Source organism: Musa acuminata, chromosome BXJ3-11, assembly GCF_036884655.1.
Source record: "Musa acuminata AAA Group cultivar baxijiao chromosome BXJ3-11, Cavendish_Baxijiao_AAA, whole genome shotgun sequence".
NCBI classification, from domain to species: domain Eukaryota; kingdom Viridiplantae; phylum Streptophyta; class Magnoliopsida; order Zingiberales; family Musaceae; genus Musa; species Musa acuminata.
This window is the reverse complement of record NC_088359.1, coordinates 25625747-25645834: the sequence shown is the minus strand read 5'-3', so window position 1 is coordinate 25645834 and position 20088 is coordinate 25625747. Positions and strand designations below refer to the sequence as shown.

At 35.0% G+C, this 20088-nt stretch overlaps 1 protein-coding gene across 5 annotated transcripts in view; it reads right to left on the bottom strand.

Moving 5' to 3' along the window:
* Window positions 1-96: 96 nt before the first annotated feature.
* Window positions 97-20088, bottom strand: part of LOC103971521 (signal peptide peptidase-like 2) — a 29173-nt gene continuing 9181 nt past the window's right edge. Inside the window, exons 4-15 of one of the 5 annotated variants that reach the window (XR_010502289.1) lie at window positions 19896-20015; window positions 19158-19315; window positions 15842-16021; window positions 15684-15718; window positions 15410-15566; window positions 10427-10480; window positions 10261-10353; window positions 6946-7088; window positions 3842-3912; window positions 2694-2774; window positions 713-796; window positions 541-595 (exon numbers count right to left, since the gene is read on the bottom strand). Coding sequence is in view for 3 of the 5 variants with exons in the window: in XM_009385554.3 (XP_009383829.2) it covers window positions 498-595; window positions 713-796; window positions 3842-3912; window positions 6946-7088; window positions 10261-10353; window positions 10427-10480; window positions 15410-15566; window positions 15684-15718; window positions 15842-16021; window positions 19158-19315; window positions 19896-20015 (1193 nt within the window). In the remaining 2 variants the exon portion in view is untranslated. Of the gene's footprint in view, window positions 596-712; window positions 797-2693; window positions 2775-3841; window positions 3913-6284; window positions 6421-6945; window positions 7089-10260; window positions 10354-10426; window positions 10481-15409; window positions 15567-15683; window positions 15719-15841; window positions 16022-19157; window positions 19316-19895; window positions 20016-20088 lie in introns of those variants that run through there. The other 4 variants (XM_009385554.3, XR_010502290.1, XM_018820750.2 and 1 more) reach the window with 4 other exon arrangements.

The following is a 20088-nucleotide window of genomic DNA, read 5'->3' as shown; positions in this document are numbered from 1 at the left end:
TCAAAAAGAAGACACAACTATCCCTGAGCCAAATATAGGTAAAAAGTTCACGCAGATCAGCAAGAAAATACAGAATGCAATTATCAGTGCTCATGGAAGCGGCAGAACAAAATGACAGATTTTCCGGCAAAATATTGATGAATTAACTTTACAACATTACACTAAAGAAAAAGTAGAGATGATGTTGTAGAATACAGAAGATGTCAAAAGAGAATGTGGGGGGGATTACATTACTTCTCAGGAGCAAAACATGTTATATTTCATTAGAGTAAATATCAAGAATAGACGAGCTTGTCGACATTGTTACCTCATATTCCATATTCCATATCGGTGCTACATATTCCTGGCAAGTAGAGTAGCTGTTGGTGGTTCTCATCTCAAACCGCACCTGACAGGACAAATCAGGCATTGCCGTGCCTATGATTTTCCATGAGAATATGATGCAAGTTTGCCAAAGCTTTATCATCATCTTGAATGAGAGTTCATTGAAACAATTGTTAAACTTGTCCAGCAGGACTAACTTCAGATTGTTTTTCTCCAAAATTCCACAGGTTGCTAAGTTCTCCTCTAATTCCACCCAATACAACAGTAAGACCTGGCAACTCAACCTCACAGAAGGTCAGCAATTTTGACCAACATAATTTATATACATTAGCAAAACAGATAAATAACCAATGACTTTGTTAAAATGCTAAGAGATCCAGTTAATCACCTAAGGTACATGGAACCAAGTAGAGCAGAGCAGGTTGTCCATGTCCATTCATCAGGAAAAAGACAAGATATGTGAGAGACAAACCTGTCAAAGAGAGTCATTCTCTTAGCGCTGACAAGAATATCAAAGATCAGCATTGTGCATAAACTCAACCCTTGAAAATAAACAATAAGAGAAAAAGGACCAAGGCCCTAATATCAGTATGGGGTTTTTTCCCTTTAAACCTCAAGGTTTCATCCAAACACCTTCAAATTAGTTCCTTGGAAATCCCAGGATAAACACAAAACATGCATGAAATTCCCAAGCCAAGCACAAATTTCGAATTTGGAAAACTGAAGTTGGGATTTCGAAGCTAAAAATAAGACTGGGATTTCTGTCAGAAATTGAATCCCTTCTCAAAATTTACACAGATATCCTAGGATTTCTACACCACATACCAGCCAGGCCTTAGGTTCATATTAGGATAAAGATGATTCAGACTAGAAGAAAGGAATCAGTATTGACCATTCAGTTTATCAAAAAAGCTAGATGTAAAAAGATCTTGATGGGAAGCAGCTACCTTTATCTTAACTGTGTGGTACAATCAATCACATTTCTCGTGAGCCAAGTGTGGATATTGCTGTGACACGGAAAACTCATTTACCTTTACAATATTCATTTATGGACTGTGATGGATCTTTTAATACTACTGGCGAGTTTGCAGGCACTGGTTTTGTTTTCAGGAATCAGGAAGAGGTTTTGATAGCTGCTGGATGCACAGTTTGCTGAGGTATAGGAACATTTTGGATCAGGACTGACTCACTACTCACAGATTCTGGGTGATCAACACTTTCTTGCTCAAACTGTTAATGTTCTCAATTGGAGTTAAATCCCTAGAGAAGTAAATCTGATCGATCACAGATTCGCTAATTCTGCTAGAGTGCCAGGTATTAACAGCTTTTGGGGAGACCCTATGCTACTGGATTATAGTGATCTCAACATCATTTGATGTAATGTGCAAGATTAATGAATAATTGATTGTTTCTTTTGCCAAGAAAGAGATCTAAACAATACGAAAAAAATTTTTTCAAAAACCTGCTGAATGCCAACTGTCAAGCTTGCACATTCCTCTCTATTACACTTCTATGCAGCACCACGGAAAATGGTATAATTATATATCCAGTAACAGACCTCATACAAGTGGAAAAAAGTGGATTGTTCCACTTGTGGATAGATTTCATCTGATAGCTAAATGCTTTTTCTTTCCGAGAACAGGCTTAAGACAAACAAGACTGTGCACAGGCTTCACCGGAGGATCTTAAAACAGACAACCTTTGAAGCCCATCTAACTTTTCTCCAGAACCTTGTCCTCTATTGATTTTGAAGGTCCCGACATAAGCTGCTACTTCTGTTGGTCTCTTTCATTTTTAACATTGGAGTACCTTGAATACCCCACTTCCATCATATAGAATTCCTTTGAAAAGTCAAAATCACCTAAACTATTATTCTTATCCCCATTGATGCAAGCTCCAACCTGACAATTAGTAGTTATACATCTGAGGATTGTCACCATCCTAACAAAAGCTACATTCATTTTCATGATGTCTTTTCCAAATAAAAAACAGTCTCATCCTTAAGCAAAGTTAGTCTCATTCTATGTTTTCCCTTAAAAACAGAGCAATTAAAGAATATATCAGAAGCTCTTCTTTCTTTGACCATCATATCATGAGAAAAGATGCAAATTGCCTTAGTTAAAGCAACATCCATATCTTATTCGCTCTCTTTGCTCTTCTTTTTTCCTTCATCCTCACACATTGTCTTCATTTTCCTGCTTTAGAGTTCTGTAGGTTTGTATTACTTTAAGGTACACAAGCTAAGACATGTAGTAAGAACAGTAAACAAGTCATGAATCTAAGGAAAATTCAGTCTGCAAACAGCAAATAAAGAAAGAAAAAAACATCAATAATAATTTAAGTTTCACAAAGGAATTGACAAAATATACATTGACAAAAAAGTCTTCCCGATGGTCAGATCCCGGACAGCCCTCTAGTGTGAGGTCCACTTGTGAAACAGAACTTGACACCTGGAAATCCCAAACAAGATTTACCTTCAAAGAGGCATACTAATTTCTAGAAGTAACCAAGATCCATTTAACTTATAACTACTCTAGTGTTATCATTAAAATTTAATTGCAAGTTTTATACAAGGTTTGACAAACCAGCTGGACCAGTGAAAGTATCACTCGATATATATACTAGTCTGCTAGAGAACTAGGACCCAAACTGCCCTCTCTCAGGAGGTCTACTTGTGAAACAGGACTAACCACCCAGTGAGCCCTGTAAATTGCAGTTACTAGTGAGTTGACAAAAAGAGACTGATATTTTTTAAGTATATATAGGGGCTGGAAAGCCCTGTTCAGCCCTCTTTCCCAATTCATTTCTCCCTCTCACCCTCATTCCTTCCCCTCACCCAACTCTCAGTCAAATTCTTCCAAATTGAAGCAAAAATATTGAAGGAGAGGCCCAATTTCTCAAGGAGAATATTGAAATCAAATATCTGACCAGATTCTTCTTCAATATTAGGTAATCCAAAGGCACATCACACATGGTACATCTTTGTTTTGTTAGCAAAATGAAAAAATATTATATTTTGTAAGCCCCTATAATCTATATCTTCTTTCACAGATATACTTGGAGACTATGGAATATTAGGCAATTCAACATATGAGAACCTGGCTGAAAACCCAACTCATTTAATCTATATCTTCTTCTTTCTCAAGGAGAATATTGAAATCAAATATCTGACCAGATTCTTCTTCAATATTAGGTAATCCAAAGGCACATCACACATGGTACATCTTTGTTTTGTTAGCAAAATGAAAAAATATTATATTTTGTAAGCCCCTATAATCTATATCTTCTTTCACAGATATACTTGGAGACTGGAATATTAGGCAATTCAACATATGAGAACCTGGCTGATAACCCAACTCATTAAAAGAACATCGATTACCCTAGTAAATTCTTTATTATAATTTGAAACATAGAACATAACTAATCATTTAATAGCAAAAATATTTTTTCCTATACAATCAACATTGACATAAACAAATAACAGAAAAAAGACTAGATTTGAGGAACATGGACCTACCAAAAGCATAGCCAATTATTAGCCAAACAAAATAGCCATTTAAGATTCCTTTTTTAGTTGATTTATCAAACCTACACAATAAAAGAAAAGGTCAATGACAATATGACCCTTAATTCAAGCTAAATACAAAAAATATGAAACAATCACTCACTTTTAATCTACATTACATATATAAGAATATTGATGTCTGACTATGGCAGTCATATTCGGGTTCAATTTCCATCATCAAATAAATCATTTGCTTTTTGTGTAATTAACTGAAAGAAAATGAAAGTTATTCATCGTAAACAATTAAGATGGAGCAAACCAAGTAGTGTTCATCAAGTCATTGAAACAATTGACAGGGAAAATGCCTCGAAAACTTGTGCCTACTTTATACAGTAATAAAAAAGATGGCCCAATGCATGAGGTTCTTATTAACATGGATTTGGAGAGGGTCAATGTAGGAATACTATATCCACTCAAGATGAATTCACGCTAGTTGCATTCGGGTTCATATCACTTACCCCTTCAAGTAGAGATATTGTGTTCATGTCTTCATGACATAAACCTAGCCACCCAGGTAGGAAAAGAGCAATCTTACTGTGGTGCCAAGGCTTACTCTTAAATTGAATAATTACTGTATTAAACAAAATAATATGTAATTCCTATCATCTTAAACAACTAACCATTGTTTACCTATTGAATCAAAGCAAAATTTGCATTTATCCACTATAATTTTAATAAAGAAGAATGCAAAACATACTTTGGATTATGGGTGCATATAGATCTAAGGGTTCTTAAGCAAAACGAGTAAGTACAGATTTGTGCCTTGTTATCAAATTGCATGTAACATTTTAATCAAGGATTGCCGTTTCGGGTACTGGACCCATTTCAGTGATATGTTCGGACAAGTATATACCAATCAATACCGGTGTACATGTGTTGGTACACAGATACAAACTGATGTTTTAGAGAGGAAGAAAAAGAAGGAGAAGAGGAAGGCAAGGTGGAGGAAGAGGAGAAGGAAGAAGGCAGGCGGTGGAGTGAGAGGAGGAAGAAGAATGAAGAAGAGGAAGCAGTGGAGGTGGAGGAAGAAGGAAGAAGAAAGAAGAGGAAGTAATGGAAGAAAAAGAAAAAAAGAAGGAAGAAGGAAGAAGAGGCGAAGAAGGAGAAGACGTGGGAGTGTACCGAGGAGATACATTGTGGTGAACGACAGCAGCGGCAGCATCGAACAGCAGCGACAATGCTGAACAGCAGTGGTGACGGCAGCAGTATCGCAAGAAGAGAATTTTCATTTTAGGTTTTTCTATAAATACTAAGTTGGATCAGGCCCATTTTAGGTTCTTTTCGTTTTTTCCTCTCGGTTGGATCAGACCACCGGAAACGAGGGTGATCTGCGTACGGTCCACGTTTGGACCACCCGTTTCATGTCGTTTTGGTCGGTACAACAGTCATTGATTTTAATCACTGCTGACAGTACTGGGGAATAAAAATTTATAAGGCACAATATCTTATGGTTTGTTTATCTTTTATGTTTATTGATACATACATTATGCTATCTCTCTGTGGTTCGATTATAAATAAGATAAAACAGGATAAATTGAATCATTGTTACCTTTTTTATATTTGGATTATTTCTTCCTCTTATACTAGTTCTCAAGCACTGGTGAGCCTTAGATGGGGACTGACAACTTTCCATACTTCTGAAAAAAAGATGGAAGCTAGAGTTTCCATAGGACAAAACTACTAGTTTCAATCTATTGATGGAAGCTATCTTGGTCTGGTACAGATTAAGTTTCAGTTAACAGTGATACATGTAAAAATTATATAATTACATGCACATCCTTTCTCAACTCAATTCAATGCCCTTCATTTATAGTGTCACAATGACAAGGTTTCATATCTTGGTCTGGTACAATACCAATCCTTGGGTGCATCTTAGGGTTGGACATACCGTGTGCTTGCATGCCACTGTGCTGATGAACACATATCTGATCAGCAGTGGAGAAAATTAAAGATGGAGAGAGAATATATGAGACGAGGTGGGGGTGGAGAAAAAGAGGAAGATGAGGAGAAGACAAGGCAACAGAAGAAACAGAGGAGAGAGAAGAAAATAAAGAAAAAGTTGCCAGTAGCTGTCAAAATATACATATATATATGTATATATATATATATATATGTATATTATGTATATATATATATATATGTATATATATATATATGTATGTATATATATATATGTATGTATATATATATATATATGTATATATATATATATATGTATGTATATATATATATATATGTGTATATATATATGTATATGTGCATATATATATGTATATATATATATGTATATATATATATATGTATATATGTATATATATATATATGTATATATATATAAACACATATAAAATAGAGAAAATCCCGATGCTGATATACTAAGTAGTAGAGATGCTACCTGTTACAACTTAGTACCAGTCAACTTGCCACTCGTAACCCTGTTACAGTGAGCTTATTGAGCAATAGCTCTGTTTCATACTGGAATGGATGAATTGCCCAGACTGCAATACCGATTGCCCTTCACTTTCTAGCTTCTGAACATGTCATTTCAGTTCAAATTAGAGAATCTTTATGGAAAAACATCACTCCATCTCTCATGGTATTGATTTCACAAATCCTAAGAATTCCAAAATCCAAAGTTCCTCTCTTGACAATGTAGGGGAGAATGTTTACACCAAACCAGAAGTAAATTTGATTTAACAAAACAGATTTTACAAAGAAACCTTTTATTGTTCTATTTTGCTTCTCTTGAGAGGAACACATGCCAAATATATAGAAAATGGTCCTCATTGTAAATCTCAAAGTAGAAGAACGAATTGGTTTGTTGTCAGAGAACAGCAAAGCAGATCACATAGGATATTATGGAGAATTATCTCTAGCTGCAGTTATTTAAACTGCTGAACTTGATATTCAATCATTTCCTAGCAGGAAAGTAGACCATGATGATTTCTATCACTTTGACATCTGTGCCTAATTATGCATTTTGATACTAACAATATGCACCATATAACTACTAACTATAACACTAAAATCATGCAGTGCAACAACTAATTTGGTACCTGTGACTGAAAGCAATAAGCAAGCCAGGCAAAATAATGTCTCCAAAACCAATCATTTGATAGCCTCCCCAAGGATCAAAAAATCTAGGCATTCTCAGAAGCATAGGAATGGACTCTCCACCTGCCTTGTTGCCAGTAGCAACCTGTAAATAAAGATGTCTTTATTATGTTTGGCTAGTGTTACATATCTTGCATTGGACACTTACAAAAAGTTGAATCTCTAGAGCCTATAGATATTAGTTTAATCATAGCAGAAAAGACACCATTTGTGGCAATACAGATTACATAGGAAAGAGAGCCTTTTTCACATGTGATAAAATGTTAATATGATCAGTAGCATCATGTTAATTTTATCAGTGTTTTACCTACAAATCAGTTTTAACTCATTTGCTACGGGGATTTTTGCAACAAAAATGTGGCTGCCACCCCATATTGAACTTTTGATTATGACTGGACCAATTATCAGTCCATTAGAAAGAATCAGCTCTTTGGTCTCCCAATCACTGGGCTAGGGTTGCTCAGTCACCAAATGTGATACAAGGAGGAAAGGCATGGTACTTCCAATATGACCAAAGTAAAGGGTAGGAAAATAATGTTGGACCAGACCAAATTTTGGGCTTCCTCATCGAGCTAAACGACAAAGGCAATTTGCAAGAAGAAAGATGAGACATTCCATGAAACTAGAGGAAGAGGGAAGGTAATACACAGGATAAAGTATACACATGAATAAATACAATATTTTTTAAGAAATTTCATTTTACACCATATTTTTCTCGAAATTAAGAATTACAAACTTGATTATTAATAAAGCTCCTGTGCCTTTTGATTTCTGTTAATTATGTTGTGCGCTTGTCATTAATGTGCATAATAGACTTACATAACTACAAGTTCAATTGACCTGAGCTATAATGGACAAAAATATTTTTGACTTAATTGATCATCGTCTCTCTTTAACCTGAGCTATAACCTAATGCAGACTCTCTTTAGCAAACAAGGACTTGCATCTGCAATCAACCATCATTTGGTCATCATCATCACAGCAGGATCTTAACAGCACATGGTAACAAACTACTTATGGAAAAATTATCATGGCAGGGTTTGAATCACAGGAACAATCTCTTTATATTTCAAGGTAAGGTTGAGTACATTGACCCCAGACTCCTTATTGATGGAAGCCTCGTGCACTAGATACATCGTTTCTTTACTAGGGTATTAGTTACACACAAGAATCATGGATCATGGATCACAAACAAAGGGCAATCTTTCAACAACATTTTTTCCTAAGTTGAGAAACTTCATAGTGAAAGAATCAAGGAAGTATTAGGGAGAAAATGGGTTAGCTTTGTCTGAATTCGTCTATATATTATGTTGAGCAAGATGCAATTACATATGTGTATCCATCATATAACTCAGATTTGCATACGATTCCAGCTAATCCAGAATCCTCCAAAAGTAAATACAGACTTGGTTCTACTGATATCTGAATATTGAGCTATATTTAAGGTGTTAAATTTAGCTATATTGAAACTAGAAAGCCTTTATTTGATTAATTAATGCGTACTATTAGGTTTTTGTTTTACACATTTGCATTAAATCTTTTCTATATAGTAAACATAGATTTAAATTAGTTTATTAATTATTTGTCTCATATGACCCTGGATGCATATAATAGTCACATCCAATATCGACCTATCTCAACCAAAATTTGGATCAGTCATGTATCTAGTTGGTACAAAAAATTGATTTAAACATACATGTTTAAAAAAATTAGTATCCATTTGATGTCTACAACTAAATTCATTCATACTGATTAAAAGTTGATAAAATTTGGATGCATATTATTGAGGCATTCAATTGATGATTCTTAATTCTGGGGTTTTATTTTGTTGGTCACTGCTTCCTTTGTGGGTCAATTTCCATATTGCTTACACATATCTTTTTGGACTAACTTTTATTTCCACTGTTATTGTTCTTTGTTTCTAACTGGACTAGAATGATTGTTATTATGTGTCCTAATTGACCGATTTAATCATTATTTGCCTTGTCTTTTGAAAGGATTTAATTATTATCGGTAAGGTTCACCGTACCATGGTGTACCGCTCGGTACGAGCTGTATGTACCGGTCGGATAGGAGACTAGTATGGGTGGTACATCGGTACACCCCCATGTACCATATGTTAGTATCGGTATTGTTCAGTATAGTTCGGTGCATACTGTACCGACTACCGATAACTAGTTAAAACACCAGTATAGACCAGTAAGGTGAACCATGATAATTGGTTTGCCAATTGATTGGATTTAATTGGTATTTGTTCCCTGGTCAATTTCTGAAAACAGGCAGCTACCATCCCCAACAGAAGAAGAATAATCAATTTTGAAGCCAATCTGAAAGTAAGAAACCTTGTATAATCCCTCTCCTGTCTCTTCAGTTCTTTCGTGTCTCTGACCTCTTCATATTTCCTTGTCTTCTAACCATTTACTGCCTTTGCTGATATATATTACTCATTTGTGACACAACTTTGGCTTTTCAAGCAAGGATTAAATCTCAGTCTATTACAGATACATGTCAATGGCCAGATCTGTGTGGTACTAGTACCATACAGTGTATTGACTGTTAGTACAGTTTGCTACTAGTCGATAGTAATCAGACCACTACAAGCAGAAAGAGAAAGAGAGAGATACAGAGGAGGAATACCATGAGGCAGAGGGGAGGCCACAATGCAGAGACAAACCAGTAAGGAGGTGAAGGAGCAACAATAGTGGCAAGGAGGAGGCAGGAACGTGGTGCTGCGGCAAGCAGGAGATGCTACAACAGCCAAGACATACTCCCAGGCAGTAAGTTACAGCTGGTATCTGTCACCTTACCGTTTGGTAAGTCCTGTGTTGAACTTACTGGGAATTAAGCTTAATTTAGGATCAAATCAGACAAAATTATCTGGTTCGTGTAGTGGTCAGTTGTCAGACACGTAAAAGTTGGACTGTTTTGACTGAGGCAATCGGTTTACAGAACCTTGGTCCTAGGTTCATTCTAAGTGAGATACATTTATCCACACCTTTTGGCCGCAAGACATCCTTGGGTTACTTAAAATAGCCATTATGCAAGAAAACTAATAACATAGCTTGAGAGTTTGGAGAGTGTTTTCCAAAGATGGTTACAAGATAAAGCAACTCCATAGCTTGCATTCAAGTGCATTTAGAAGTACTTGGCTTGGTACCCTCTTTATGACAACACACAAATAAAAGTACTTTCACTGTTTCACATATAAAAAAAGGTGTTGACAAAATGAAGATCAAGAAAACAAGATAGGAACTTACTGCAATCATTACGCTTTCATGAAATATGAGGGGTGAGATGAAAACCCAGAATATGTCATAGAAAAATGCACAGCAAAGAAGAAGTGAAGCCACCTGAAAATAAGTGCAAATATCAGATGCAGAAATTTTGTTAGCTCAGCACAATAAAATTTTGCCTTCATATTACCTTTATATTTGGTAATTGGAGCACTCGCAACACTGTTATCATTAAAGATATACCCTGAATTAATTATAGAGAAAGTTTTTAATCAAAGAAAGATTATTCTGAAAAATGTGTGCGCCCCATCTTGAAGCAGATGGTAGGAAAATTTTGCATATTCATCAAATGCACAAGAATGAATGTCCTTCCTACACTTAATTGCACATTTATTATACATTTACTCAGAGAATGACAAGAGAATGAGATTCCTTTCTGTAATTAACTGCAGATTAAATAATAGCATATGAACAGTTAAATGTAGTAAGCTCAAGTGCAAAAGTTTGGGAGATCATCTAAGCCAAAGTGTCAAATATTGGTTGGTACAGGGCATAATGACTGGTATTTACTGATCTAAGGAAGGACCATATGGTCTAGTATACTATCGGTCAGTATTATTATTATTTTTTAATCTCTCAGTTGCTACTATAGGTCAGTATATCGTCTGATACACCAGTATCATAACATTATGGTAGAATATCAAAAGATTTGAAACCATTATAGGATCATGATTTTAAAACCTTGACCTATGATTAGATCCATGTGCATTAGCTATGCAGCCATAGTTATATATCATCTTGTGGTTAGATCAAGGTTGCCTTAGCTATGGGGCAATATAACTATCATTGTCATCACTATACAGGTGTTGTCAGTCATATAATGTGTCAAATTACTAGAAGAACGACCACCTATCGCCATGAAACTGTTGGTCACGAGAACAATACTGATAAAAAGACTGAATACGAAGAACTTGTATCTAACTTAATATTATATAATCTCTGTTGGGTGGATCAATGTGCACTGTTATCATCTCTGGGTGGCATAGGTGAAATATTGTTCCTCAACTGATGCTCCAGGTTCCTTTGTCTGCAAAGTGGGAAGGTAAAAACCCTGGTCCTAGCCACCATCATCAGTGGACACACTACTATCTATCTCAATGTCATCTTCAAAGATTTTACAAAATACAAAATTTGAGGGAGAAGTCTAATCATCCAATTCTACCTGTTCTTCATCATTTATGTCCAATAAATCAACAGACGATAATAAATGACCTTTTCCTTGCTGTGATAACAGAATAATCGACTCTAATGTGCTGAACCATGGCCCATGTGCGATTGGTTGCCTATAACACAAGCACATCGTTACATTAGGTCCTGCTCCTCATATTGAGGAGCCTTGGCTTATGAATCCTATTGGTCCTCTCCCTTCCTCTAAGTCGCAAGGAGATAGATGGGATAGATCCCCAACCTCATCCAGAAAAGGATCACCCTGCCTCTCTATTGTTATGCATAATTGATCTATCATCAGATCCAAGTTATTGTGATAGAACTTCATAGTCCAAACCAAATGGGTTCTGACACTAGTTCCTCTGTTTCTTTGTCTAGCTCATGGCAGCATAGCCTTAGTCACATGTTATAATGAATATACATCATCTTCTTCAAGCATCTGTATGAAAGTTGATTGTTACCTTTTGGTATGTAACAACACAAATGTGGATCAATTATGTTTGTAATTACTAAACGAAGTGGTCTCTAATATGACCCTCAATGCACTTTATTTGAGTGTGATATGAATCCTCTAAATTATAACCACCACTCAACTTCACAACTCTCTGCACCAGGGAGTACATTCTTAATCTCCTATTTGGCAATGTGTATTAAGTGATATATATGGTCCATGTTTAAACTCTTTACTATATAATCCTGGTGCTTAACTACATGTGGCTACACACCGATAACAATTTTATCTACTGCATTCAGATGATTAAATGTACTTCTCAATGATTTTCCCATCCAACAAGAATAACAGGAGCTAACCCAATCACTAAAGTGAACATCACCTTGAGTCCAACCTTTCTTTATTGGATGGGCTTCAAAGAGATGAAGTGGACAATAATAAGAGTGATACAAGTTCACCTAATGATATGATCTCTGTATCACCGTGTTCACCAAACGATAACTGTAAATAAAATGGGCAATGCTCTCTGTCTTTGCCACTTTTATCTTCACCTTTGGCTTATCACTAACATCCATCATAATAATGGATTTTAAAAGATGTCTTTGTAGTCCATCAAATGTTCATTATTTTTCTTGGAGTTAACATCATTATAGGTGACACTTGTACAATGAACTTATGTCTAATCTCATTTACCATAGTCTCCATCAGACCATGAACGTATTGTGGATCCATCAGACCACGAATGTAACACAGATCGTGAATCTGATTTGATTCATCAACTGACTTGTGGAAGACTTTGTCAACACACCTGGAAATTTATTGATACTCATCCTAGTAGGGTTGGACCAGCTATCAAACATGAGAATCTAGTCCAAATCCATGCGAATCTAGATCGTTACCGTGCAGTTCTAGCTGACTTCTCCAGCTTGGAATGAGGTAGTTTTTAATTTTATACAAAATTTGCATAAATCCATTGTGGAATGAAGTAGATCTACAAAAGAAATTAAAATAGTGGAAATGCATAGATCTAGAAGCCTTTTACATTCTTAAGCATGTAACCATAAAGTTAAGATTAAAATATCTCAAAAAAGGTTCAATTAATGAAAATAACAGAAAAAAGTTAAACTTTGGTTTCATAATTATCTTGACTTTTCAAAAAATGATCCTCCTTTCTCGAGTTTGATCCATGATTTGCTAAGATTTAATAAAGATTGGGAGTTATAGAAATGAATTTGGAAGCAATTAAGATTATTAAGTGAAAGAGAGGAACTGGTTCTAGTTCAGATGGGAGAGGGATCAAATGGCTGGATCAGTAAGGAAATTGGATGATAAATTTAGTGCCTAATACATCCGTATATACTGGACAAATTTTGACCAGACTGCCTGACATGGTATGTGTACCGGATACACCTTATATTGAATAGAAGTAGACAAATTATCAAGTCCGTATATCAGTCAAGCATCAAACTAGTATATACTGGTCCATACTGACTGCTATGGTTGATATTTTGAACCATGGCTCCCTGCTTGTCAGCTACACATATTGCTTGCAATTCAAAAAGGGAAAGAGAGCAAAAAAAATGCAAACAAGTGAGAAAGATGTACCAACAAAAATTAGATTGGAGGTGCCAGATCATTTCATATTATAAAGGATGGGATCTTCATTCATTAAGGCCATGTCCTCATGCATGCCTGGAGATTCACATGTGACCTCAAAAAGAGCTGATGGGAGCCACAGAGATTCTATGGCTAATGTAGATGCATTCAAAGCATATTTAACTGATGGAGAAGAGATGATAGATGTACCAGCTGATTGAAACATAGTGCACATAGTTGAGTGCTAATTTGGAACAGTGAAAGAAAATGATGACGTGATAGCACCCTATAAAATCTTTTACATGTAAGAACCATTATTTTCAAGTAGCATATATATTCCTAATAATCAAAAAATTTATTTATGTTCTTTTCAATTAAAAAACAGTTTTAGATACATTTTTTCCATTTTAATTTTTTTTCCATTTTAATTTTATTTAAAATCAGAATCCTTATTTACTCCTTTCCAAGAAGTGATCCATTTAGGTGATAATGAATACTCTCAGTTCTTATCTGAAACCATTGTACAAAAAGTATAGCATACAATGATCGAGAATATCTACAATCTATTTTGCATAAAATCTTAGGCAAATAGGTTCCAAGTGGACCTCTCTTAATAGATAACTGAGCCTTGGTAAGCTATTAAAGTAGATGTTGTTCAGTCTCTACAATAAATACTATACATAAAATGATAAAATACCAAGTACCAGGCTCCTAGTGGACCTGGCTTAACCCAAACTCAAAACTTCAAAATTTTGCTAAAACTAGATGTTTCAGCTCACACTGGCTTTGGTTTTGTGCTGCCAGCATAGCATTATAATGTTGCCAGCTGTGAAAAAAGACAAAGAAAGAAAAAGCAAGTGAAGATCTATGCAGCATAAAATGAAAAATGTACATCAAAATTGGAATATAGTTGTTCCCAATGTCTCTCCTACCTCCAGCCTCCTCATTGGCAATGCGAAGCATTGGCATAAAGCGGAAGTAAGGTAAGAAGTACAACACAATGATGATTGAAAAGGAGATCTGATGAGGAAGCTAAGGAAAAAACAGACTGACTGATTGAAAAAATAAACCAGATGGTCAATTTCTAAGGTATTAAAATGAACTTTTTTTTAATTTCAGTTTTGTTAGCCCAAATTTTGGTTATCAGTACCTTGTCAACTCAAAAAGTTTGGCATGATACAGAATGTAACATATCAAAACCACAATCCTTTAATTTTTGAGTGAAGCTTGGTTTGTCATTAAAGTGGGTGCTGGTATTCTCACTGTCACTGTGAAAATGACAAGCAAGGAAAGAAAATATCAATAATTGATCTGGCATTATGGTATGGCAGCCTGCACTGTATAATCAATACAAGATCATAAACTTTTTTAGAACTCTCACCATCTCCATTGTGATAGTGATCTTGTATCCTTAGACAATCTGGTACTATCAGAAGCTAAGTAACTTTTCAAACACACTTTTATCAGAACACTTGATTTTCATCCAGTACATGTCCCCAGTGAGCACCTGATTTTCACCCAAGTGCATATTGCATAGCGCTTTTAATATTTCAGCCAGCTAGACACAAGTGTTTTAGTTAAGGATTTATATCTAAGCATGACATATTGAATGGTATCTCATCATTCTATGTTTGTAAAAATGTCAACCAGTAAAAGAATAGACATGTTAATTTGTGAAGTGCTGAAACATAGCTTTAAGTGTCTAAACAAACGTTTACTCTCAACTATAACTGCAAGTGTGTGGTGTTAGATACTAAAATTAAATAATGAAACTGCAAGAAGGTTTCTAAATTCATGTACATGAATAACAATAATTCTGAATCAAAAGTGAAGTTCAAAATAATGACAAGTTTAGTCTAGTAAAAGACACAAGAAATATATCTGTCAGAAATATCTTACAAGAATATCTTGGCCAATCCACGAGTGTGGTGAATGTCGATTTATAGCCCATGAAATGGCAAAAGCAAAGCAAAATGGTAGAAGGATGATAGAAAGAATTGTAACCTCCCCAAAAATGGGAATGTTTATCCTCATCTGCCTACAGCCTTTGAAAACTCTGGATAATAGAGTTGAATAGGAAATTAACAAAAAAGTAAAGAAAAATTTACCACTACAGCAAGTACATTAAAAAATTGTGTGCAACAAACTATAACTCAAGTTCATTCAAACATACCTTAGAATAATTGATAACAGACAGGCATGCAATCCCTGATATACAGAAACTTTGAAAGATACATCAGAAAAACGTGAAACAGCTAATAAAATCCAAGTAACCTAACTGCTATTGACAAAATAATTCTTACAGGAACAAGGTTCTGGCATATCCTATACCTGTGAACCAGCGATGCAGAATAACACGATCAGCAGCAAGACAAACGAATAAGACATAAAGAAGAAGAGCAGCACCAGGAAGGCTGATGCTACTATAACAAAAGATATAGCTCCCACTGCTTTGATTTCAACGGTTTCCTTCTCAGAATCTTCTTCATTCATCTCGGCACTAGGTTGATCCTGTGCATTAGAGTAGAGCAATATATTAACTACTCTGCTTTTACGAGGACTATATATTGACAAAAGAAAGAGATAAAATTATATGTAATTTGGATTTAACATATTTCCATTACATACAGCAACAATATAGCCATAATGTCCTAGCTATTTTGGGTCCCACCATTGAGTTTTATATAAAATAATATCATGGTTAAATCAAAAGGGTCTTCAAATTTTTGTTATATCTTTCTCTAGCTTTAGTAATCCAAAAAATATCCTTTCTCATCCTTAGTGTATAGCTTATTATAAAAATTATCAGAAGCATTATATCTTTGTTATATTTATAATTTTTACCTCTTTTTTGTTGCTTTATATTTTTAAAAATTCTCCTCATTTTTACAAATTTTCCAATACTTATAACATAATCTTTTAATTTTGCATTCAAGAATTCCTCGCACCTCCAACCACTCTCTCTTAAAGTAACACCAGTATTATTAGATTCATCATGAATCTCCTCTATCATGTTAGTGGCCATAAAAAGTTTGTGCAGCAAATATATTATTCTCATCCAATTTTCAAACCTCCTCTTTTTATTATTCTATTTTTTAAGAAACTTAAATCAAGGTTCTCAATTTTGATCTGTACCAGTGTATCGAGCCCTGCTTGGTACAGTAGGGGTCGGTATGATACATATCAAGGCATACCAATAGTATGCCTGGGCGTACTAGCGGTATGCTCAAGAAGTGCTGAAAAACCTCCAAAAATGTCTGGAGGTAACGATCCAAAAATACTGAGGCGAATCGATAGGTACACCTCAGTAACGGTCGAAATCCAGGGTGTACCAATGGGTACACCTCGGTAACGATTGAAATTCGAACATACCGACCGGTACGCCTCAATAACGATCGGATTTCGACTGTTACCATGCAATACAAACCTTGTATCGCCCGATACGGGGTCAAAAAACTAGTACCAACTAGTAGAGGGCAGTCCGCGTACCGATATCCTCTCAGACCGACACGTACCCCTCGTACCGGGCGGTACACATCAAAATTGAGAACCCTGACTTACATTGTTATCTTTGAAATTTCACCATCTACTTCTAATGAAATTTTTTACCATTCTTTTTCTATTTCATTTTCTAAAACATATATCTACCGTCATCAATCTATGTTAATCTATCAATCTTTGATAGGTATAACCATATCTACCTTTCCAATGAGGAAAAAAATCAATCTGATTATAATTATTTCATTCTTACAAGTAACTAAATGTTTGTTTCTTTTCTTAAGGTGAGTATTAAAAATAAAATCATATATACCAGTAAAATCTAAAATCATACCATCCTCTTCCTTCCTCTCACCTTATCCAAAATCCTCATGCCTTCTTTCAAATTCAACATGTTCTCTTGATCTCTTCCCATATGACCGTTCTATACCCTCCAATTATAATATTTTCAATTGAATATATTTATTGAATAATTTTATCTAACGTTCCCAAAATTCCATTTTGGTTTGAGGCTTTGAGCATCTATTCCAGTCCGAGGGGCATAAGCATAATCAAGTTCATCAATTTAAATCTGAAAAATGATGATAACTATTACAATCTCTAGGGTTTCTTGCTTCTCATCCAGTCTCTACCTCATACCTATCCTACACTTCCCTCCTCTCTTCTCATCCTCCCTGCAGGTACCTCAACAAGATGTCAAAGGAGCATCCATCAACTTCTCCATCAGTAGCCACCTAGGTATGGAGAACATTTTATTCCCTTATTCTTCTTCCTTTTCACTATCTTTTTCTTTTACTTCTTTTTTATTGTCTTTCTGGCACATCTATTTCATCCACCAGCTAGCACAAGGCATGCCGCCCTTAGAAAAATCTTCGAGAAAATCTCCATGACTGGCCTTGGCTGCCCCAAAGACATCCCATGACCAATTTATGGTCATCATGAGTCACAACCACACATCTGAGCAACAATATCCACCAGTCAAACATGAAAATTAGCCAAATCCACTCTAAAATCACTTCAAACTACATTCAGTCAACACTTCCTCCTCAACCCACCAAAAGACCCTAACCAAAAAAAAAAAGAAAAAGAAAACCTTACAATCTTATCAGGCTTGTAGAGTCAAATCATAATGATAGCATCGTAATTAGCCTCATCTAACCTAATAATTGCCTCCTCATGCATATCCAGAAGTAAATCACATGCCAATCTAGCTCCTTATAGCACCATACATGTGCATGGTGCAATATAAGTACTATTGTGCACATCATGTTGTGAGACTAAACAAATTGTAGACCAGTCCTTAGGATGTGTTTCATACATATGGACAACTATGAAGAACAGAAAGCAGGTCCTTGTAATGTGTTCCATACATGTGCACAACTAAGTGAAATGGACTTCTATATTTTGCTTATAGATCTTGGGGAAGCAAGTAATCCTTGTGCATAATTCATATATTTCTTTAGTTTCCATGTATTGATTATGTTAATAACATATATCATGAATGTAGGCAAGATTCTCAGATTTTTTTCATGCAATTTAAGAATCCTTTCATGTTATACATCCAGCATTATATAAGGCATTTCGTGCGTGCACCTCAAATGACTAGTGTAAAGCTCAAACAGTTGTTAGTGCAGTTATGCATATGCAAACTTGCACACAGTTATAGACACATATGTACATGAAACATATGATAAATGACAATGATAGGGTATATATAACCTCAAGTCATTAGATAAATGACAATGAGAACAAAAATATGTTGAGTAAATTTCTTGCAAGTTATTATGTCTGACCAGAAACCATGAATGGTAGGGTAGTAAACTAAACTAGGTAATTCCAAGCCAAGCTATAATAAATAGATCATCAAAGATAATAATATCAAGTACAAACAGATTAGTGAACAACAGTCATCAATGCACTTGCACCTTGTAACTTCACACTCCTGATTTGACAAAATCTAGCCAAAAACTTTTAGTTCATAAAAAAACTTGTTTATAATATACAAATGGTCACAACTTATGTCCTTTCAAAAGCATACAATTACTAAGAAAGCACTGGTGATAGTCCTTTTAGACAAAATTGTTTGCTTTAATAAGGAAACTAAAAATAACATGGCATTAGTTAAAATTTAAAGGTTGCAACTAAAAACCTTCCGTCTCAATTGATTATAGTGCTCATCAACCTGATCATGTGCACTGAAGTCATCCCAAAGCGAGGCACTGATAATGGATCCAACAGACATTAATGCCAAAAAGACCACTGAGATGTCTATAATGGGCCGAGTAGGTGCATATAGTAGGACATCCACTGTAATGTTAAAAATTACCTTTAATAAGAGAATCTCAAATAAAATACTAAAGAAGTATCGATACACAAAATTATATTAAATTGTTTGCAATTTTTATGGCAAGATATGTTCCTTAATATTACAATATAAGTATCTGAAGAGAAGGCACTTAAAAAACATAAGGCATGTTCTTATATTAAAGGCAATAAATATAAATTATTTACATGGGCATGAAAAGCACAAATTATGTTATTAAGGTGACCTAATAAGTAGTTTTAGTTACTGTAGATATGGATCGATGATTCTTTAATTTGGTTGGCGGTAAACTCGTAGAGATAAATAGAACAGTCAATCTCAGACACTGAGGAAATGTTATGAGTTAGCAATTAATGCAACATGTTCTTTTTTACATGTTTCAGTTATAAAAATCCAGATTTGTTTTTAGTTCAATATGAATCCATATTCATATTAGGGCCTTATCCAGATAGTGCAGATGAGAATCTCTATTCGAGGAAAAAAAATTAAAATTTAAACTATAAAACTGGAACACTAAGGAAAAATATTAATGAGACTAAAAGCCTATATACATTGGAAACTCACCCTTGCCTCCACTAGACAAGGATGCCGTAATATTTTCCCCTGCTGACTTTGGTATCATAACAACAGGAATAGTAATATTTAGTAGAGTTTCGTTTTTGCTGCACACCATTTCAGTAAGATCTGAGTTATAGCAGATAAAATGTTAGCAAACACAAAAAATGGATAGTTTCTATAATAATTTCTTATCAGACAT